Source organism: Callionymus lyra, chromosome 10 (assembly GCF_982586985.1).
Source record: "Callionymus lyra chromosome 10, fCalLyr1.hap1.1, whole genome shotgun sequence".
Taxonomy (NCBI): Eukaryota; Metazoa; Chordata; class Actinopteri; order Syngnathiformes; family Callionymidae; genus Callionymus; species Callionymus lyra.
Window position 1 is genome coordinate 5,515,001 of NC_141827.1, and position 24,042 is coordinate 5,539,042.

A 24,042-nucleotide genomic window follows, 5' to 3' on the forward strand; every position below is an offset into this window, starting at 1 on the left:
TGTTTATTACTGCCTGCGCGGCTCCTGCTCCTTCCTTTTCGCTGAGTGTGTCCGACATGGCTCCGATTGTGAGTAGATAAAACCACGAATCTCGGCCAAAATAAACCCTTAGTTTCGACCACCGCTACTCCCGCCGCGTGAAAACGACTTTAACGATTCCATAGATGCAATGCGTGTGTGTTTAAATGCGAGAAATTGACTTTAAATATCCGTTTTAAACAAAACCACGTTGGGCTAGCTAGCAGCTAGCTGTGGTTGCTAAGCTAGTTAGCATGTGTTGTGCAGAGACATGTCCGTTAAAAACAAACAAACAGAAATAAATACACGGGACGTTTTTTAAGACGTTTCCCAACGTAACACGTACATTTAAGGAGTAAAGTTGTGTGATGGTGTTGTTTTTGTTCGTGTTGCAGAAGAAGCAGCCGGCTAGAAAGCAGGGTGGAGGTGGAGGTGGCAAGAAGAAGAAGCTGATCCTGAAGTTCACCCTGGACTGCACTCACCCTGTTGAAGATGGAATCATGGACGCTGCGAACTTTGTGAGTTAATTCACTCAAAGGTGTATTTGTTTGTAACACACGAGTTGGTACGTGAGGGTGAAGAAGTATCTCTTGCGTGCAGTGAAGTAGACGCTTCAACGTTGACTATGAACAGACACTTGTTTACTCACCAGTTCTGTTTATTATCAACTAATGGAATAACAACTATTCAATTATTATGGAATCTACCTTAGAGGGAAAAAAACGTATTTATATCCTGATTGAGGAACTTTTTAGGAAACGTTTGTTTTTAAATTTAGTTTTACCAACATATCAATATTCTCATTAAAATAAGGTCCGAAGCTGTGTCTAATTGCATACTTGCGTACTAAAACTTTATTGTTAAACTTAATTTTTAGTGCATAAGTGCGTCTCAATTCTTAGAATTCGAAATGTAGTGCTTCATACACACTTAATTTGTCACTAAAACACCCACAAAACTGATGGACACTTTATACACTAAACAACTCCATCTTAGTGACATTGACGTTGTAAACGGAAGTTACGTCATATATACTGTGTGTGTATGTATGTGTATATATATATATATATATATTTATATATGCATGCTCATATATTTACAAGTACATTTTCAGCAGAAGTAGGAGGATGACGCGTCTTCTGCGCTGATGCAGGCGTAAATATCTCACCGATATTTAGTTTCTCATATTTCTTGATCCAAACGTGCTGCCAGCAGGTGGCGATAGTGTTTCGACATCTGGTTGAAATCATCGTTAAATAGTAGTAGAAGAAGTTGTCGCGTCATTTCCTGTTAGTTCGTAGCGGCAGTGTTTGATTTGAGACATACTATCTGTGGAGAATTAGTTACTAGTTAGTACGTACACTATCCTGATGCATATTTACCTCCAGTGCACTAAGAAGTACGCAATATGAGACACAGCACCTGTGTTTATAGTTTCACATACTGTTTGTTACTACATTGTCACTTAAACTATTTTTTTTCTTCCACAATTTGCTGTGTAGTGAAAATGCTATTTTTATACAAATCTATGGGATATGAATGTTATTTATTTATATCCAGAGGAATTATTAAGTCTAATCTATGTGTAAAGATGTTCAAAGTGATTTATTATAGTTATTTTATTTACATTTGCGGTTGTCACAGTGGCAAATTTTCAGTGGCCGATGCCAATACAAGAGGAGATAAGAATAAGTCTGTCTTCTTTTAAATCTCTTAAAACCCTTGGTTACATCAATGGGCTTTTACTCCTTTTATTTCAGAGTTTATCATTTTATTTAATAATATTTTCCTCGAATGGAACGCATGTTTTAATGGATTGTCATTTTTAACTGTATTCGTTTGCTTTTTTTGTAAAGCATTTGTAACTATGGTTTAAAAAGTGTTAAGAGTTCCATACCTTTTAGCACCCAATTTTATTAATTTGTCACAAAACCAAAATGGAATAGTTTTACAGAACGGGTTAAAATAGTGATGTTGTAACGCCGCCTTCATCAAAGGATCGAGTCCACTCGGAGTGAGGTTTGCAGAATCTTTACCGTGTACGAGATGTCACAAACATAAGATGGATAAATAAAACTGTATTTAACCCTCTGTAGGTCTGCTTCAGAAATTAGATGATGCTCTTGCAACACACAGCTCTTGCGACTGTCCAGCAGAAAATAGAAATAACTAGTACAAGTGAACACATAGTATATATTAACTCTTCAATCAGTAGCTTTACTGACAAACCTGCTTTTTCTTTTTTGTACACATTAAAACAAAGTTATTGCAACAATATAAAGTACAGAGGCTCTTCAAATAATGATCAAATCAAACGAATATCTCTTAATAGTACACTTTAAGAAACATCTTAAGACGTTTCTATTTGTTCAGGCTTTTCCTTGATTTTTCTGGAACTCCTGTTGTGTTATCAGTTCTATCTTGATCTTTAAAGTATATACTTTATTGAGTATTGTTTTGATTGTTTAAGCGCTTTGTGACCCTGGTCTGGAAAAGCGCTATATAAATAAAAATGACTTACTTACTTGCATACCCGTGTACGAGATGACACAAATGTAGGCTGTTGCTAACGGTTCTTCTAAATGTCATGAACACGTTGCGTGACGAAAGGCACAAACTGTTTGTTGGCGAACATGTCCAATACTCTCACGGTTAACCTTTTGTTTATGACTCGTCACAATATAACAGAAATGCACGTTTACACATAAGTGATGTAGTTGTGTGTTTATAGAGTACTATGCGACGGGGTCCAGCAGGAAAGGGAATGAACTGAACGTAAACAAAAAGCAATTGATACGCAAAACGAATATAATGCAAACACAACGAGGGACAATTTTGACAAATGATTCTTGTTCTGAATGTTTCTTCTACAGATGATTAGATGCCAGGTCTGCTCACGACCGCTGCTCTGACTATAGAGCCAATGAGTTCACCAGATCAGATGGAATAGACTTATTTAAATGAATACTCCAGAGAATGGTGTCTGTAAATAACGATTCACAAATATTACAAAATATACAGAACAAATATTGTATCTGTTAACAGTCACACTGCATGAGATTGTAAATGATTTATAAACAATCGGATCTTATTAAAGATAATGAGTTTAGTACAAACATGAAGACGTTATCAACTTTAGCAAATCACTATTGAGGCGCATCTACAAACACACACAAGCTGCAGCCGCACAAACGCGTATACACGCAGTACTGATGCACATCAACTCCCAACACGTTTACAACACTACAAGGAAGACTCGCTTTTTAACAAATGCATTTTCGGCCGGACACTCGTCGCACGGGAAGAACCATTTTTATCATGGCTCGACTAAAACTTTTGACTCGCAACATCGGTCCGACCGGAAAACGTGTAACGCAACAAACGTTCCTGACGACAATTACAGGAATTCACAACAATTATTATAAGCGTCCGTGTTACGATGGTAACAGGTTTATTTTTTACAAATGTGCAGAAAAACGCCAAAACCAACTATAATGCGTGCAGTGTGTTGGACGGCCTTCAAGTATCATAACAAACCTGTCTTGTAAATGTGTGAATAAATGATAAAGGAACCAAGTACTGTATTCAAATGCTGTTGATGAGCAGCTTTCAAGTATAAAAACAGAAGAATCTTATGTTCTTTGTCTTTCAAGTATTTCCGAGGTCGTCGTCTGTGACTTTCTTTCTTCTGGTCACTAACCCTCAGAAGCATCTCATGGTGTGAAATTAAATTGGGGTCAAGTTGTTTTACTGTAGTCAAGTGTCTCACTTGAATAACCCAATGAGTATTCGTCGGTTTAATAAGTTGAACTGAGATTCACTGATCTTGCACTCTTTAAACGAGTCAGAAAATTGATAGTCAGCATTTGCAGGTTGGTTTTGGACGAGTAACTATTACTCCACATTCATCCTCAAATCCTAAGTGTTTCCAAATGTGACTCGAGATAGTTTTATCAATGATTAAGGCGTCTTGGTTTCACTCGTAACTGCAGAAACCATTGTTTGAAGACGGCAGAAGTTCTTCGGCGCTCACGTCGTGCACACATAAACTGCCAAGAACTTGTGTATCCGGTACCAAAAACGAGTGTGTATCGTTGCTTTTTTCCCATTGTGGTGGTTCTTGTGACAACCTTTAAAGTAGATGTTTTTTGGGAAACCGACAATATACTGTATGTGGTCAAAACCTCTCAGTTGAAAGAGACATTTGTTGTAATAAAATGCGAGTCCTTTCGTGTAAAAAGGCTGATAATCCTTCCTTATCTATTTGATACGACCTGTGACCTTTTAAGTCTGTGTGGAGTTTGACCATCAGTTTAAATCTCGCCGTCGACCTTCACAGGAGCAGTACCTGCAGCAGCGCATCAAGGTCAACGGCAAAGCTGGAAACCTCGGCGACGGCCGCGTATCCATCGAGAGGAGCAAGAGCAAGATCTCAGTGAACTCTGAGGTTCCCTTCTCCAAGAGGTACTTCCTTCCTGCTCGGTCCGGAGAACATCCCACGAACGATGTCAAATATCTTTGTTTATATTTATCCTTCTTGACTATGTTGTGGTTTATAAGACATTATGTTTTTCTGTTCATTGTTGTCCCTTCAATGGTGGTGAAGGCAAGTTACAGTATCTAACTGTACATATTTTATAATATAATGCATACATTTTAGGCTTATCTGATTATTCCTTTAATCAAATTCAGCATTTAATTTTAAGTTTTAAATTTAAGTGCTTTGTTTTTCAATCATTTGTAAGATGGTGTATTTTGATTAGCTTAATTGCCGCCGTTTACCATTTTGCCCATTCAATATTTTATTTGAAATGCTATTAGTTGAATTTCATAAAACCAGAATTTATTGATGGCTCTTTACTGTATAATATGAATAATCATGTCCCTATGAAAGAAGATCGACATGATCCTTACCACCAGGTGGCGCTGTTGTCCGTCTCCTAATGTTTCCTCGAATGTCTGATGTCGGATTGAAGTCAAAACAATCGAGTGTTTCGTGACGATGACGGTACGAACTGTTGTGCGGCAGGTACCTGAAGTATCTGACCAAGAAGTACCTGAAGAAGAACAACCTCAGGGACTGGCTGCGGGTCGTGGCGAACTCCAAGGAGAGCTACGAGCTGCGCTACTTCCAGATCAACCAGGATGAAGAGGAAGAAGAAGAGGATTAAACTTCTGTGTCTCGTTTTAATAAAATATCTTCCACAGTAACGTTCCATAATTTGGGCTTTTGAGTTTCATTTCCCCTTTGATCAGAAGGTGTATGTTGGGCCGACCATTATAGACGGATGGATGGAACTTTATCTTTAATTATTCAGTGTTATTATACTTTTTTCATAATTATTCAGTGTCATTTTTTATATTTTAACAGGATGACTGTGCTTTCGAAAAGCGCTATATAAATAAATATTACTTACTTACTTTCCCTCATGCAGTCAGGACAGTTTGAACAACCTTATTTATTTAATTTGTGTCAAAATTAAACTTTTATTAAAATATTACTTTAAACTAATCTTACTTAAATTATAACATTAATTCAATTCGATAAAAACGTAACTCGTTGAACTTTTGCACCGATTTTTCTCTGGCCAATCGTGGTGCGCTACTCCGAACACGTGACCCAGTAATAAGGTGAACGCGGAAGTAGCCTGTAATTGCCACGTTTTTTTTTTTTAAAGGTTAAATTACAAACTATTTATTCTCGTTCGTTTTCTGCTACAAGTTTAAAATTCGACCGCAAGAAAAAAGAATTTCGTTTTTTTTTAATGTTGAAATGATTTGAAAAGCCTTAAACTGCCATGCTAACGTGATAGCATCAGGTCAAACTACCAAAGCGATCCTTATTCTATATATATATATATATATATATATTTTAAAATAAATGCTTATTTAATACGTTGTTTAAATCACGCATGTTTTTTTTTAAATAATTTCCCGCCACTACTCCTGCTCTCGTCCATGGCGGCGCGTGACAGCGGCGCTGGTGACGTGCTCTCGTGAGGACATCAGTTACTCTCGTAACCTTGACAACCATCAGACCTGCTGCTGCCTCACTTTCTGTTGACTTTGGAAACAAACTCTCCACCGACAGCCACGAGCTCCGGCGTCCAAACCGCCGCAGAAACACAAACGTTTCCCGCAGTAAAAAAAACAAAACACAAAAACAAACAAAACGAAGTTTATTTTATTTGTATCTATTTAGTCCCAAAACCCTCTGGACTTGAAGTCCCTGGACCTCCTCCTCCTCCTCCTCCTCCTCCTCCTCCTCCTCCTCCCGCCTCAACTAGTCCACCTGCTAACTAGTCCACCGCGACTAACTAGTTGTGGCTGATATTATGGGATGTATCGTCATGGCAACAGACCAGACGTCACAATCTGGGCATGTGTGTTCCATTTTTTTTTTTTTTTTTTTTGTCTTTTATTTTCCCGGCCGCACGAGCCGCACAGAGATCACAGAAGGTAAATATGGGTTTAATCCTCAACCTCTGAGACACATGTGACTTTTTTTTATTAATTTTTTTATTTTCCTCGTCTGGAGAGAAAAGGATCGAAGGCTGCGGCGAGTGGAGCTTTTTTTTTTTTTTTTTTTTTACTTTCTCGGTGTGAAAAGGAGGGGATGAGCTGGAGATGCCGGGGTCTCTGAGCAATGAGGACGAGGGACAGGACGACATGGATTTTGAGGACGACATGCCAGGTGAGCCCGAAGAGGGGGGGCGGGGTGTCCTTCACAGTATTGTTGCCGCTACGCCTTGAATGCGGGGAAAAGGGCTGAGACCACAGGGGGGGGTCATGCTTATTCTCAGGGTTTTTAAGGCACGACTCAAGGTGGGATTGTGTGTTTGTGTTGTGAGTCCGCCTCACACGGACGCCAAAGATGATGATGATGATGATGATGATGGTGGTGATGATGGTGAGAAAAGGCTGCTCTGCTCTGCGCCTGCATGACTGTTCAAGTTACTCTCCGAGCCATCTTGGATGAGAAGGTGAAGCAACTTTTAATCTTTGAGAGAATCTTTGTTTTTTTTTCTCCACGAGATGGTTTTATTTTTGGGAGAAACTCGAGGCTTTTTTTTTCAAAGAGTTTTTCTTCCTTTTTTTTTTGACAACGAGATTTAAAAAAAGTCAATCCGCATTATTTTAGGTTTAAAACTAAATGGAATTAATTGTCGTTAATAATTTATAAAAGATGATAAGTTCTTTAAAAAGTAGGGAATCCTCTTTTAATTCTTTTAAATTGTACACAATGTATTTCGATTTTATAATCAGAAAAAAACATTAATAAGCTTTTAAACTTTAAGTTCAACTAATGTGTTGATTTGAGTGTGTGTTGTTGTGATGTGTGACTCTATTGTATCTAATATTGACATTAGAAAATGATCTTAAGCTCCGCCCACTGAAAACGCTTTGTTTTTCTGGAGATGTAATCTTGTTTACTATAACCACACCCACTCTGCTGTGATTGGTCAAAATTGAAGGTTTGTCACCGCGCGTCATGGACCCCGGAAGTCTCCACCTCCAAGGGACTCATTGTATAAACAAAGCGGGGCGTGATTATAGCTGGAGGCGGAGTGAAGCCATTATTATGTCATAATGGACTCTCGTAACCTCTCGTTCGCCCAGATTTCAGGGCAACTTTATAAAGTAAAAAGTGTAAATCATGGTCATGATGAGGAACTTACTGTATCTTGGAGAGAAAGAACATTCACTACATGTCCAGAGAGATGAAGTTTCACATTAGTTGACCTTAAAAAAAAGCATTTAAACAACAATAAAAAATAATGTTTTTGTTGTTCAAACGTATGAAAATTCAGCTTTTTTATTGAACTTCTGTGTAAACTAATGTAACTATAGACTCCATCTTAGCACCGACCACTTTCAAATGCAGAATATTTGTATTATCGGTATATTGTTGTACCAGAACCTTGTTCATCAATCTGTCTAAGAAAAATAAAACGGACAAGACACGTATCAAAGTCTGCACCCCTTGAAAGGATTTTATACATTATCAACTATATTATTAAACCAGATAATTAAATATACACAACATTGTGGAAGGAAAACCTTTTAAATGTCACAAAATAAATCGCAAAATTTCAATTAGCACGTTCAAATCTTTGTCTTGAACTGGTTTAAGAAATATCTATACTTTTTATTTTTTTGAACTTTCACCTTTGACCCCCCGCGCTGGCGACTTGACCGTCAGTAGAATAGAATAAGAAAAGATCAGGAGCGAACGAGAGCAAAGAGATGAACACGTGCAATAAAAGCGAAGTGAAAGTGTTTTAATGAAAAGCGTGAATCGTTTCTTTAGTGTTTTGACTTCCACTCTTGGCTGATCAAAGTTGATGAGTCGGTGTCAGGTCCTTATAACCAGCAGAGAGATTCACGAGAGCTCTAAAAAAAAGAAAAAAGAGAAAAAAAAGAGTCAGAACTCTCCACTCGGTCGGTTGCTAAGCGCTCTTCATCATCCTCGCTCGCTCCCCTTCTGCTCTTCTCTTCCTTTGCCGTCGCTGCTCACTATTTGTATATTTAAAAAAACAAACGGCACAGACTCTGCAGAGGAGTGAAAACAGTTTGATATTTGTTGTCTATTTTCAAGCCAGAAAGAAAAGCAAGAATCAGTTTCTCCGGTGACGGACCGGCTGTCCCGACACATGATAGCGCTGACTCTGGTCAACGACTGTACAAAAGTACTCGACACATTCGGTCCAGTCTGTCTTCTCGGTTCCTGGCAGCGAGTCTTTGTCTCGATCTTGATGTTTGGAAACCAACCAGCTTCACTTCCTGTTGTACCTTTGAGACCAAGAAGCCTGTATTTATAATGTGATAACATGAAAAATGAAGCTTCAAGAGAATCTTTGGTTCTTCCTCATATCGCCGTTTACATGACGCTCACACACAGTACTGTATTTTTTATTATACCGTAGAACGCTGCAGTCATTGTTCGCTCTGTAACATTCTCGGTTTTTATGTGAACAGCAGATAAACTTCAACACAATCACAGAATTCAGTATGTTTAGCACTAATTCCTGCAACAAAACTACGATGATGCCGATCCATAGTACAGACTTCTCTATTTACTGACGGCTGATTGGTGGCGACAATACCATGTTTCAATTCAACGACATCTCTATGTCAAGTGATCGACAGCTGTGATTGGTTGGCTGGGCGGCAAAGCATTACGGGAGTTGTTCAGTTCACCGTTAATGAGAGGGATGTCACCTCGTATGCATTGTTGAGTTAGCAAGTTGTAATAAATGCTTATCGAAGTCATGTCCATTCTCCACATACATGTCGTTATTAATAATCTCATTAAATTATTGAAATGAAATCATGTAGGTAGTAAATAAGTATTTGTAAAGCGCCTTTTCTCAGACCAGGGTCACCGTCTTAATGCTTTAAGAATACACAGTTAAAATACATTATTTAAAAGGGCCAAGATAACATAGAGACAAACAAAGCAGCCAAAAGAAAATTTGGAAAAAGCACAAATAAAAAGGTCTTAAGATGCAGAGTTTTAATGATCGGGTGAATGTGAGTTCTTCTACTAGAACAGCTCAGAATTCTTGCTGCAGAGTTTTGTATGAACTGTAGGCGAGACACATCCTTCTTGTTTAGACACGAAAATACAAAACGTAGAGCATAAAAAAACAAGACATGTTTATAAAGAATATAAGGAGGAATATCGACATGTTTTTAAATATTGAAAAATTAAATGGTCACTACTTTGTGGATTTCGTTAACTACTGGTGGTTTTCAGAACATAACCCCTGGTTATAAACAAGGGACAACTGTACTGGGACTTGAATCATAGGTCCTATAGATGGATGGATGGATGGATGGATGGATGGATGGATGGATAGAACTTTATCGATCCCTTGGAGAAATTCCTTTGGTAAATTAGGAATAATTTATATTTTATTCACATTCACGAGATAAAGAGATGGTAAAGATGACCTGGACTATCTTCTTTGGTGACCTAGTGGTAGCGAATGTAAAATGAGTCAATGTTTTTCCCACATTTCTCCAACTCGTCCTGGTGGAAGAACGTGAGCTCACTCGGACCGACGAGGTCACTCACAGGTCCGCGGACAGGTCTGTGGCTTCTTGTCAAACACCGGGTGATACATTTCCCAGTGCGACGGTCAAGTGCTGATCCAGTACCTCCCTCCAGCTCGCTCTGAGCCGGCAGTGATTCGTTGGTGTGATGCGAAGGTCTCAGTAGATGCTGCTCTCTTGATGTGGCGCTCGCCCGTGTGAAGGAAACCAGATATGACGGCGTGATGCAAGAAAATACTTTCGTAGTCACCGTGGTGTTCGGGTGAGTCGATAAATAAGCAGGCGAGGTTGTTATGTCTTCACGCCTGTCAATCACAGCCGGATGAAAGTGGACCGTGTTTTTGCAACAGTATATATGGTTGTTACCTGAGTCACTGCAACGGTCGACGTCTCAGGGTCACCAGGAAGTGCCGGGGAGGTCAGAAGAGTCAACGTTATCATCAGCACATCCAAGCGTAGAACAGGCTGATCCAGGTTCTTCCTTTATTAATTCATTGTCAGGTCGTATCAACGTCAATCGACGCTTCCACGTTCTGTCTCTTTTGAAGCCTCCAGCATCTCTCGTGGATCAATCGTAGATCACTGCACTGGTCGTGGTGTGTGATCTGGGTTTTCTCAGTGATTCCTGTTCACTTGTTTGTTCTCCTGCAACCCCCCCTGGTCCAGGATCAGTGATCGACTTGATGTTGCTCAGCCTGGAGGCGTATATGTCACTAACATCGTGGTCCGAAGAAATACTGCCAGAATAACAAGTCAAACTAGATGTTTTTGCCAAAGTCCTTCTTGGATTGATCACCAACTCCCGCCTCTTTCGTTAACAATCTACGGCGGTCGAGGGAATACTTTTCTTCGCTCTTCATTCAGCTTTACTATTTTGAGGATGACTCTGCATTTTAGCCTTTAAAAGGTCAAACCCGTGGGGCCCAATGATTGGGTGATTAAAGGATTGTAAGACTTCCCATATGGTAGAGCAGCAGCTGTGGCGGCATCTATCATTACCCAGAAAATCTGCTCACCTGAATCAAAAGGGACCCAGTTGGCAAGGGTAGGGCCTCTGGGACAGTTTAGTGGACTGGTTCCAAATGTACCCCTCTTTATGTTGCACTAGATCACGGGAGCCAGAGACTTGGTTCAACATGTGACGCTTTTCCGCAGTTCCAGCCCTACTCAACTCGACTCGACCCTGCTCTGTTGTGTTGCTTTTCCACCGGCCCTGCGTCCTACTGGTGGTGGGCGGGTCAGTCATAACATGGCAACATGGCACACACAGATGGAACAACAATCAAGCTGACCACAGGGTTACGACACAGAGAGAAGATACAGTTTTCCGCCATTGCCTCCAACAACGCAGTGGCCCGAGTTTAAAGACAACAAATGGCGTCCAGTTGGTCAACTTTGCTTTTGACTCTTTATGGACGGCTCTCTTTGACCAATCATTGGCTAGTTGGCATCACCTTTTGAGTATCAGGGTGGCTCACTTGGAATCAGGTACAAAAAATAGTATCTGCTTGAACGTACCGTGCTTGTGGAAGCAAAACACAAGCGGTAGAGCCAAGTAGGGCTAAGCGAGCCAGTGGAAAAGGGACAATAGTTAGTGTTAGATTACAATGATTATATACGTATACGCCATACTTAAATTTAAGCTAAAAGATAATCAAAATATAAAGTATAAATTACTCGCTTGATCTAAGAGCGGGAACGTTTGACTACACATTCACAATCAACATTCCACTCAGACTGATTCAAACTGCTTCGAGGCAAGCTTGGATCAGAATTAGACATACGACACCGGTAATTTGAAACATCTGTCTATCTGCCAATCACACCTTAAATTGTAGATCAAAGAACCAGGCAAGACACACCCGGAAAAGGGGGGCTAAAAGACGGAAGAGAAGATAACCCCCACCCGAGAACAGTTGAATGATTAGATTACAAGAAAACAAACTAGGATGTCTCTCTGCGGGGGATCGTGACACAGGGAACTTGAAAGGACCATTTGGCCGGAAAGAGATGACCTCCTGGATGGGAAATTTGCCTTAAATATAGCGATGTTTCTACAGCTCGGGACCTTTTCTGCCCGGGGCTATTGACCTGTACAGTCACCGAGAGAAAGTGCGCACAATCGATCGTAATTGAAAGCTTGTATTTTGTTTGACTTAGAGAGGCGAATAAACGACCCGTTACACACTCTGGATTGTTCATCTTTCTCCACGACGCAAAGTATAAGACAAGTGACGTTGTGTTGGAGCGACGGAAGCGACTCCGAACTGCGAGTTGGTTCATGTTAGACAACATGCAAACCTGGACCGTCGCAGTCCCTTCAAAGGCTCCTGAGCGAAGCAGCGACTGCACCACTGAGGTAGCCACGGACAACACGACGCTAACATGACCATGCGTTTGAGCGCCATCGTCTACGATGAAGGACATCAGCGTGAGACATATCGGGGAAAAAAATGGCAAACTCGAACCAGTGAGTCAGTGCTGCAGATCTGTAGTTGTTCGTTCGCATCAAACTCTTCAAAGAAACAGTGAATGTCAGGAATCTGGGTCAAGTTCTTCTCATCATCAGGATTCTCGCAATTAATGCACAACAATGTCAAAGCGAACTCCCAGGGGAGCGTAGGACCTCCAAAAGTCTGTCCGCACAGCGCCTGCACAAAGTGTCCTCATTCTCTTTGTCTCACCCGGGACTCCATCGTTTCTCCGCGTCTTCGCTTTTAATTGTTTTGTTCTTCGCCCGCTTAAAATTGAAAGATTATCACAGGCGTTCGTGTGCAGACTCATGTTTTCCCCAGTCGGAAAATAACGTGTATTTTTGGAACGCGGTGAAAGTTGACACCATTTCATTCCGGCTGCGCGTGCACGTGTGCGAGCGTGCGCACGAGCGCGGCTTTGAAATGTCGCATCTCCAGCTTTTTTGCTGCAATCTCTTGCGCATCATTAGCATTTTTATTAAACACCGTCGCTCCTGAAAGTCGGATGTTGGAGAACGCGGTGAGTCACGATGGGAAGAGCGTCGTCGTTCCTCCCCGAGATCGCGGCAGCAGGAAGAATCCAATGGGAAAGAAAAAAAAGATGAATTTCACTTCCAGTAAACAGGACTCGCCTCCAGGGAGGACCTGGTTCTCACTAATGGGCCGTCCGGCGGTAGCTCCTGCAGGACGGTTACAACCGTGTTGTTCCACTTGTTTGTCTAACTGAGCCGCACGACTGAGCCTCGACTCTTTAACACCTGCGCCGCCCGGTGCACGACCAGGGCTGGAGTTTAGAAAGACTTCAGGGCCCATTAGCTTCTGTCAGATTTCGGGTCAAAACAAGGCCCCAGTGGACCAGCGGGAGGTTTATACATGGAGGGATTTGTGGTCTGGCACGGTTTTTTGACAGTGATGAATGATTAATTTGGATGTTTTTCAGGAGAGTCGGCTGACATTTTCTGGCTTTGAATCAACCCTTTGCTCGGACTTGTAGCAGCTGACATAACATCAGAGATGGAAAAATCAACCGTATTTAAGATTTTTTAAAACGTGGTTTTTGGCGAGCAGTTGGCGAGCATGTTTAGAGTCATAGTGCTCGTCTCGAGAGAGCAGTAACGATTTTCACACAAGGATATTTTAATGTGAGGAAAAAAGTGGCTTAAAGAAACCAACAACCATTTTTTAAAGTGTGATTTTGGATCAGTGATACTTAAACTGTGCCATTAGCTTCTGATTTATCAACGTTATACTTATGTAACTGACAAATTATTTTTTACATTGTTATTATTATGTTATGATATTATAATAGTGCTGTTTTTACTGTTTACCTGCTGCCCCTTGAATTTTCCCACTCTGGGATAAATTAATGATATAGTATCTTAAAGTGATAGTTCACGCAAAATTCATAAATCAATATTTTCTACTCGCCCTCATGTCAACTAAGGGTGGGGATTATTTTCAGAGTAATCTGTTCTTCTATAGAGTTATTGGCACAAATGTTTGTTCATTTTAATGTAGCGACAGGAGCTCAGTTGTCTTCGTCTTCATCTTCATCCAAAAAGACACTTAAAAACATCCAAATACCTCCAAACTGCTCGTCTGTAACTCTTGGATTTTTTTAAGCTTGTTTTTAGGGGATGTTGCTAGGCTAGCTGCTTGCGCAACATCCTGCACAGACAGGAAGTACTCTGGGTAAATATCGTGATTGCTTCCAGTGTAGCAAGTAGACTGTAAACGCTCAAAAAAAGATGGACGTTACAGTCGAACAGTTTGGAGGTATTTGGATGTTTTTAAGTGTCTTTTTGGACGAAGTCAACTTAGCTCCCGTTGCTTCATTAAAATGAACAAACATTTTTGTCTATAACTAAAACTAAACTAACTAAAAGTGTGAGTGTGAGTAGAAAATGAGTGAAGTTTGAGTTTTTGCGTGAACTATCACTTTAAGAAGTGACACAGTACATTGAAAACGGCACAAAAGTAACGCGATATTAAACAAACAAGATTAAAAATACAACCATTTACACCAAAATAAATAACCAAATAGAATATTAGGGTCAAAACAGAGTAAACTGATGAATCCAGTAGAGCCAGTTTAAAGCCCAAAATAAAATCAATTAACTGTTACGGAGACATTTTCAAATTCCATCAATTATATATATAACTTCAAGAGACGTAACTATATATATATATATATATATATATATATATATATATATATATATATATATATATATATATATATATATATATATATATACATATATAGTTACGTCTCTTGAAGTTATAGAATTCCAAGTCAACAAAGTCTTAACATTTGAAGCACAATCTTCTCCCTCCCGACACGACCCGCTGGAGTCTGAAGCATCTTCAACAAACACACACTCGTTGTAAAAGAAAACAACAGCCGTCTCCCGGGAGACCGACGTGTCAATCAATGTTAGCCAGCGGGAGAGAACCCCACAAAATAAACGACATAATCGCACACCATCGAGCGCAGATCAACTCTTAACCGCCGCGGCAACAACTAGACGGAGTGCCTGTCCTGCCGCTAAACGGGGATCTCCCAGGAGGACCACTGGAGGACACCGAGCAGATCTTCAGCGACCTGCTGCTGCTTGTCAGCTCTAATGATCTCCGGCGTACAAACGTTGTGACTGCTGCCACCGAGGAGGCGACGGAACAAACCCCCTGAACAATCCCGGCTTCAGAGGCTTTGATTTTTTTTTATCGTCGGGTCGGACCGGAGGCATGAAATATGCAGCACGTGTTGGAGAGTGGATCTCCGGTTCAGTTCCCCCTCGGGAGGCTGGCGAGGGAAACATCCAGGAGGAGGAATCCCTGCGCCGTCCGTCCCTCCTCATCCACTTATCCCATTTACCATGTTGCACTCGTCTCCCCGGCTGGAGTCACAGGAAATTACAGGTTGCGCCGGATTTGATCCACGTGACCCACGAAAACAGAGGCTAATGCGCAGGCAAAGTTCACGCCGAGGCAGATTTATTGATGTGCAAATTAAACCCTCATATGGAAGCAGGAGGCGAAGGGGGCGCTAATGATGTAAATATGTTAATGACACTCGGCGCTTTCAAGTCTTCGAATTAGAACGTGTGGTTTTAGCTTCGTCTCGTCGGGCCCTCGTGCCGTTTGAAAACACGATCGTCCGAAGCGGACGGAAGTTGGCGACCGAACGGACGCCGTGACCTAAAGTGTCGAAGGGAATCTTAAGTGAAATCTGACATCAATCTGCCTCGGCAACGGCGGAGGCTGAGAAATGCCTTTTTTGCCGCCGTCCCATCTGTTCACACCATCTGAGCCGCCGTCACGGCGAATGATGAAGTACAAGAATCTTGTCGTGGTTTTGGATTCTTCGCTCCTCCCGAGCTTCCGTCTCCACGCTCGCCTGTGTCGCAGACCATAATTACAAAGTTACAAACGTATATATACATATTTATACAGGGTGACCCTAAAGTAAGAAGCGAAAACTTTCTATTTAATCGAATTTATTATTAAGTCGATTCATTTTTAAACATCGATACGGAAATATATAGCAGTATTTATTTAAAAATACTGTATCGAGATTCGACAGCATTGTATCCATTAAAAAAATAAGTATATGTATGTCCTAAAATCACTTTTAATTTTGTTACTATATTTCTTTACTGTATATTTCAATTCATTTTGTTTAAAAAAAAAAGACTATTCTTTTTTAATAATCACGGCATTTGTTCATTTTTGTGTTACATTTAAACTTCCGACCACTAGATGGCAGCAGTCATTACGTCCCCCGCGGCTAAAGAGACAATGTAATCCAGGCGATGACTGAGGACGAGAGGATACAGTGACTCCAGTAGCTTTTAAAGCTGATGTTTGGACATATTTTGAAAACAAATGAAAGCAGTTTCGACTTCGTCAAGAGTCATGTGGTCTGTAAATACTACAACACCAGAGTCAAGTACTGGACAATACTACACATATATACTTGTTACTACACTATCACAACACCAGAGTCAAGTATTCGACAATATTACACATATATACTTGTTACTACACTATCACAACACCAGAGTCAAGTACTCGACAATACTACACATGTATACTTGTTACTACACTATCACAACACCAGAGTCAGGTACTCGACAATACTACACATATATACTTGTTACTACACTATCACAACACCAGAGTTAAGTACTCGACAATACTACACATATATACTTGTTACTACACTATCACAACACCAGAGTCAAGTACTCGACAATATTACACATATATACTTGTTACTACACTATCACAACACCAGAGTCAAGTATTCGACAATATTACACATATATACTTGTTACTACACTATCACAACACCAGAGTCAAGTACTCGACAATACTACACATGTATACTTGTTACTACACTATCACAACACCAGAGTCAGGTACTCGACAATACTACACATATATACTTGTTACTACACTATCACAACACCAGAGTCAAGTACTCGACAATATTACACATATATACTTGTTACTACACTATCACAACACCAGAGTCAAGTACTGGACAATACTACACATATATACTTGTTACTACACTATCACAACACCAGAGTCAAGTACTCGACAATATTACACATATATACTTGTTACTACACTATCACAACACCAGAGTCAAGTACTCGACAATATTACACATATATACTTGTTACTACACTATCACAACACCAGAGTCAAGTACTGGACAATACTACACATATATACTTGTTACCTCACTATCACAACACCAGAGTCAAGTATTCATCACCCAATTACCATCTTATTATGTTTCCTGTCTTGTTGCTCCATCGATCATTACTGAAAAATCAATGATGTGATTAGTGTATTAGATAAATATAATTTATCATCCGAACGGATCGTAGACCTTCAGGTCACACAGTTCCACTGGAAAAGCTCGCAGATCCAAAAAGGTTCTACAGTATGTGTTCAAGATGTCCTTTCGTTTAATTCTGTGCAGCACAACGTTGTCCACGACATCTTTTATCTTTCATTGAGGAATCTGTTCACTGAGGATCAGCATGTTGAGGGTCTTAAGACCTCCAAGAGTGAGCTGCAGACCCTGAACCCATCAATGATCTCTGGTTCCAGCAAGAAAGAGAACCTTATCTGACCTTAGCCCCGGACAAGCGTGGATCAGGAAGGGGGCGCACCAGGCACGCCAAACACTCGACTGGCCAAAAACTCGACAGGCCACACACGAAATCGTAGAAAAGATCTGTAGTAGGAGCGCCGCACGTGTCAACAATCAAAGTTTTAACACCATGACACCAGCTCGCCCCGCCACGCTCCACTTCAAAGTTCTCGCCCCGCTGTTGCTATGGCACCCGGAAGTGTCAACGCCGTCTGTGTCGCAAAGTGACGCCGGTACAGTGAGTACGATAATGCCATAACAAAGTGAGGAGTTGAAACTGGTCGTAGTTTACTCTAGAGGTACATGTAACTCTACTGTATATGGGAATAATGACGGACTGGCTAGTGTACGCTGAAGGTAGAGAACATATTCAATGTTGAATAAAAACGAGTTTGGATCTTTAGAACATGATCGTTGACTTTTTTAATGAGTTTTAAAGAAGAATAAAACCAGAGTTATTTCTTCTATTGCCATTTCTACTGTATGGGTCTTTGTTTCGTCATTTTTATTTTCTCAGCAGTAAAATGTACCGATGGACACATGAATATACTGAACAAATAAAAAGGTTTTAGTTTGTTCTTTTTTTGCTCAGAAATGGCTCTAAAATACACCAGAGAGCTTCTGGATTTTAAAAAGTTCCTTCGGCCACGTCGTGTTGTGCCCCCGTTCAAAAGATTTCTGGATCCGCTGATGTCCAAGACTTCTTTTTTTGGGGGGTACCTTAAAGACGGAGTGTAGAGAGGAAGACCAAGGGGGCACAACGAAAACCATCTTGGAACTCAAGGAAGCCATCAGGGTGGAGATCAGAAACTATTCAATCCCAGTTATTTATTTTCTGCACCTCATTGTGAAACATATGCTGTAAAATGAAAAAGTCATGTTTCGATATAATGTTTTTAAACATGATTAAATAGTTATAACCAAAGGTACGATAATACCTGTGTAACGTCAGGGACCGTCACACCTTATACGTCCACTGACCGGAGGTGAATGGTTTCTCTTTTCCAGACGAGGATGACGACGGCGTCCGTCACTCCGTCCCGCTCACGTCTCTCCTGCAGGACGGCTTCTTCTCCGAGGACGACTCTCTCAAGCAGCAGAAGAAGAAGAAGCCCAAGAAGATGAAAGAAGGCAAGATGCCAAAAGTTAAAAAGAGGAAAAAGGAGGTAAGAAGCCTTTTTCAGTGTTTCGTCAGTTACAGGAATAATCTCTGGGGAAACGGCAGCAGTTTTCGGAGAAAATGATTTAAAGTAATGGTCCGAGGTCTGTTGAGGGCGTTTGATAAAAGGGGTCAATCGCTCTTCCTCTGTTGGGTGTCATAGTATATCTCATGCAGATTCCTAGTAATACTCACTTCTCTATTCCTTTATCCATTTGCTGTTTTCAAAAAAGTATTTCAGATATACACACGAAACTATTGAAAAAATGGTGCTGTACACATGTTAGGCCAGTACTTGGTGTAATACTCTCACAGAAGTACGTAGTGGTACAATCAACACAATGTTGCCCATATCGTCCGCTGAAGTGCTTTGTGGCTTCTTACAATAAAAGAGTCGCTGAAGATTTTGATCAATACTCCGTTGGCCACCGTAGTTGTGGGGTCACGACTTTTCTACTCTATACAACAAGGCTGTTCTACTCACATTTCCTGAGGGACAGATTTTCAAAAGTAGGTCTAGTCTGTTGGTCGGTCAAAAACTTCTACTACTACTTGCTACCACTTGTTGAATGTTTGGCCAGATGGTGGCGCAGTGGTTGTTAGTGCGATCGCTCAGGGCAAGAAGGTTGTCGGTTCTTAATAACGCATTCCTAATTTATGGCCTTAATTTTAAAATACCTGATCTAGAGGCACGTCATCACTTTCAAGAAGTTGTGGTTCCAGTGACAGTCGGACTGTGGACTGTGGTCAAAAGGATCCATACGTTTGACACGTCTTTGTAGAGTTAGTATGTTCTCCCCATATGCGTGGGTTTACTTTGGTTACTCCGGTTTTCCTCCCACAGTCCAAAAACATACAGAGGTTGTTTGGGAATTTGGGGAAATTGTCCATAGGTATGAGTGTGTTTGAATGGTTGTATGTCTTTGTGTGTCCTGCGACGGACTGGCATCCTGTCCAGGGTGTCCCCCGCCTCTGGCCTGATGGGATAGGCCAACATATTTAAAAGATACACAATGTTGTTAATAATTGAAGTGTCACCCTAATGTTATACTTCTTGTTGAAGGCACAGATGTGACAAAAAAAGGCACATTGTGTAGATATTTTTTGGTCCATTCGTCAATAAATCTTTTGTTTTCTAGTCAACTTTCATCGCTAAACTAGGACTTCTTGACTGAGCCTTTCCTGAAAAGTGACGCATAGTGTCGCGGATCGAACTAACGTCTTCTTAATAACGCATTCCTTATTTATGGCCTTAATTTGAAATGACCTGGTCTAGAGACACATCATCATTTTCAAGAAGTTGTGGTTCCAGTGACAGTCGGACTGTGGACAAGGTCTGAAGTCCAACCATTCTACCAAACTGTTCCTTTAATAGATTCTGCACTGTATCCTCTCATCCTCAGTCATCAAAAAGATTTCATTGTTCCTTAAGCTGCGGAGGACGCAATGAATGCTGCCATCCAGTGGCAGTAAGTTTTAAAGCAACACAAAAATTAACATGTTGTGATTATTTGCATGTTAATTGTTTATTTTTAAAATATATATAATTTTCTTTGTCTACAGTATCCTCTCGTCCTCAGTCATCGCTGGGAAGTTCGCAGGATTTCATTGTTCCTTTAGCAGCGGAGGACTTAAAGACCAGGGTCACAAAGTGCTTTAACAATCAAAACAATACTCAAAAAAGTATATACTTTAAAGATCAAGATAATACTGAGAACAACACAGGAGTTCCAGAAAATCAAGGAAAAGCCTGAACAAATAGAAACGTCTTAAGATGTTTCTTAAAGGAGTCAAGCGCTATATAAATAAATATTACTTACTTACTTGCTTACTTACTTAATGACTGCCGCCATCTAGCGGATGGATGTTTAATTGCGACACTTAAATGAACAAAAACGCTGTGAAAATATGACCCAAAATATGAACAAACATCCTCTTTAATAGCTGCTGGATTCACTGTATCCTCTCGTCCTCAGTCATGGCCATGATCGCGCATGATTTTATTGTTACTTTAGCTGCGGAGGTTGTAATGACTGCTGCCATCTAGAGGCCGGAGGTTTCATTGAAACGCATAATAAATGTGAATTGTAAATTAAAAAATTGAATTATTTGATGTTAAGTTATTGAACTATAAACCATAAAATAACTACGGTAAACTATGAAATATGGTCAAGTGTGAAGCAGAGAACATGGTGATCTGTTTAAGAAGGAGATCAGTCGATAATGTGTCAACATTTAAGCTCACGGCAGCAGTTTTCAACAGTCCTTTAGACCCTAAAAAACCCCCACAGGCGGAACATTGTTTCATCACTGATCGCAGGCTTCCACTCCACTGGATTCCCAGTCAGTTTCACGCCCGCGTCGGCTTTCACAGCATCGCCGACGTCGCCAGGATGTTGGTCTCCGCCGGCGGCGCCGAGGCTTGGCTGCCCGTCCGGCCCGTTGGCTGGTAAACAGCGAGCTAATGAGAGGGGACTCCCTCTGACACAGATCTGTGTTCTCGTCCTCGCACCGGCGCCCCAGAACCGCCGCTCGAGTCTTGACCGTAACTCACTTCCGATCTGCTCCCCGAAGACGTTTCTGCCGGCGGCAGGCGAGGTCAGCGGCGAGCGTTTGAACTTCCCGTGGAAGCGGCCAAAGGGATTTTTTGAGTCGACTCCAAATACCAGGAATGTGACACGATCCCCGTGAGAAGCTCGAACACATATTCCGAGGATTGAGATCCGGATCTACGGAGGACAGCAGTTCCTCAGACCGAGGCTGTTTCTGGAGACGCTCTGTAGTAAACTATCGACTCGACGCTCCTTCACTCATCCCAGGCTCTCTGCCTCGCTGACTCCCGACGGCAAATCCATTACGAGGAAGCATCTGATTTGATAGCATTAGCGGCACTTATCGGATTCACTTCCCTCTCGGAGGAGACGCGACTTCTCTGAGGCCGACCCACCGTCTTCCATGCCTTGATGTCAGCGGCTGGTGTCGTGAACTGTGACGGATGAGGAGACACCAGTCTATGTTCCGACGCTGCTCGCCGTCTCCAGCTTACAGTGTAGCCATTAGCTCAGGGGTCTCTCATGAGGTAGCGACAAGAACGTCCTTCTGCAAAAACCAACTGTAGAAGAAAATCATAGTTTCTTCTTAAAACAGGACCAGAGATGTAAGAAAATATCGAAACACTGATGTGTTTTTTTGTCACTAAATCGGAAAAAAAACATTTGTTATAAAATTGGAATCATATTTTATTTTTTACGTTTTATATGTCAATAGATTGTGTGTAAAATCAAACGATTCTATTTTTTAAATTTTTATTTGCAATTAACATTAAAATATTTACTTTGTTTGCTAATGTTTGTGTTGCAATTAAACTTCCGGTCGCTAGATGGCAGCAGTCGTTACGTTCTCCGCAGCTAACGGAACAATAAATGCTGCGAGAACATGGCGATGACTGAGGACGAGAGGATACAGTGACTCCAGTATCTTTTAAAGCTGATGTTTGGACAAATTTTGGTTTGAAAACAAAAAAAATCAGTTACGACTTCGTCAAGAGTCATGTGGTCTGTAAATACTACAACATCAGAGTCAAGTACTGGACAATACTACACATATATACTTGTTACTACACTATCACAACACCAGAGTCAGTCATGGACAATACTACACATATATACTTGTTTCTACACTATCACAACACCAGAGTCAAGTACTGGACAATACTACACATATATCATTGTTACTACAGTATCACAACACCAGAGTCAAGTACTGGACAATACTACACATATATACTTGTTACTACACTATAACAACACCAGAGTCAAGTACTGGACAATACTACACATATATAATTGTTACTACACTATCACAACACCAGAGTCAAGTACTGGACAATACTCCAAATACATCCATGATACTACAACTGATTCTTGAAAATACACAACCACAAGCCGGACAATAAAACGACTGGTTGGTTTAAATCTTCTTCTGATGGACGGACAACCTTCTCCGCCTCTTACACCGAGTAGCTGGGACAAGCTCCGCCCCTCAGTGACCTTGTATGGAAGGAACGAGCTGTAGAAAATGAGTAAAAGCGTGTCTAGACGACACAGTCTTTCATTCGAGGTCTTTCACAAAACAAGCTTCATTCACTTTCCTTTTCCTTTCATCTGTTGCCTGAATCTGAGACCTTGGTTTCTCTGCCTCAGGCGACAACGACCCACAAGAAAGATCCTCAGACGCTGCGATGTTACAGCAGATTTCAACAATCAATACCTTTGTTTTGAAGCCAAACGATAGGACGTCTATAGTAGTTTTCTTCTTCTAGTTCATTTACTCGTCTTCATCGTTGCCGAGTGTTGGTCCCTGAAGAGTGAGGTGGTCATAATGTTTCAGCAACATGAGCGAGAATTCTGCTCTGATCTTTTGCTGCTTATGTTTTCATTTATATTAATATCAAATATACATGTGAAGCCTGAGATTTATCCTGGACCTAAAGTCTGTATTTATAGATATTGTCTATTTTAATTTTATGATGTTACTACTACTATATTATTTCAAATCACATGATTTATTTTAGTTTATTCCTGCAAAATATTCAACATTTATTTAGTTGATAATGAATTCTAGATCACATTGTATTTTTTTATTATGAATATTTATGAATATGATGTTCAGCAACAACATAATAATTGAATATTATTAAAACTTTCATTTACTTTTGGCCTTTAACTGTATTTATTTAAACTTTAAAATTGTACATTTGGATTTTAATAAAGCTACTTTCCATTATAGATTACTAGTAATTAAAAAAAAACATTTTCCTTCCTTTAGAGTATTTTACTCCATCAAAATAAACAGAAAAGGTAAAAAAAAATAAAAATAAGTTTAAATATGTGTTTTTAAATCTCACATTTGTCGATAGTTAATTAAAGTTTAAATGTAAATAAATTACATTTTCAAATTGAATTTTATAAAATAAAAAAGAAAAAAGGATTAATTATTGATTATAATTAATTAAATATATTCTTTTAACATATAGTGTCATATTGAGCATATTTATCATAAGTATTTATGACTACGATGTTCAGCGCCGACGCTTGAATATTATTAAAATATTAAGTATTTAACGTGAGAGAATTCAAGAAAGTGAGCTTAAAGAAAAA

At 40.3% G+C, this 24,042-nt stretch overlaps 2 protein-coding genes across 4 annotated transcripts in view; both read left to right on the forward strand.

Annotated features, from left to right (window-relative positions):
• The first annotated feature begins 27 nt into the window (after nt 1–27).
• On the forward strand, nt 28–5,227 carry rpl22 (ribosomal protein L22). The gene is made up of 4 exons (XM_087801324.1): nt 28–68; nt 414–536; nt 4,358–4,482; nt 5,048–5,227. The coding sequence occupies exons 1-4, from the start codon at nt 57–59 to the stop codon at nt 5,187–5,189; spliced, it is 402 nt and encodes a 133-aa protein (XP_087657450.1). The 5' UTR covers nt 28–56; the 3' UTR covers nt 5,190–5,227.
• Nucleotides 5,228–6,332: 1,105 nt separating this feature from the next.
• The window catches only part of chd5 (chromodomain helicase DNA binding protein 5), a 57,738-nt gene continuing 40,028 nt past the window's right edge, over nt 6,333–24,042 (forward strand). For 2 of the 3 annotated variants that reach the window (XM_087801894.1, XM_087801893.1), the window contains exons 1-2: nt 6,333–6,712; nt 18,733–18,890. In XM_087801894.1, coding sequence (XP_087658020.1) covers nt 6,646–6,712; nt 18,733–18,890 — 225 coding nt within the window. In that variant the 5' untranslated portion in view covers nt 6,333–6,645. The remainder of the gene's footprint in view (nt 6,713–18,732; nt 18,891–24,042) is intronic. The other variant, XM_087801895.1, reaches the window with a different exon arrangement.

Excerpts from the sequence above, each read along its gene's own strand:
- rpl22 (XM_087801324.1), top strand. Across the intron at positions 537-4,357 it reads TCATGGACGCTGCGAACTTT|GAGCAGTACCTGCAGCAGCG; the intron begins GTGAGTTAATTC and ends CGACCTTCACAG. Across the intron at positions 4,483-5,047 it reads GAGGTTCCCTTCTCCAAGAG|GTACCTGAAGTATCTGACCA; the intron begins GTACTTCCTTCC and ends GTTGTGCGGCAG.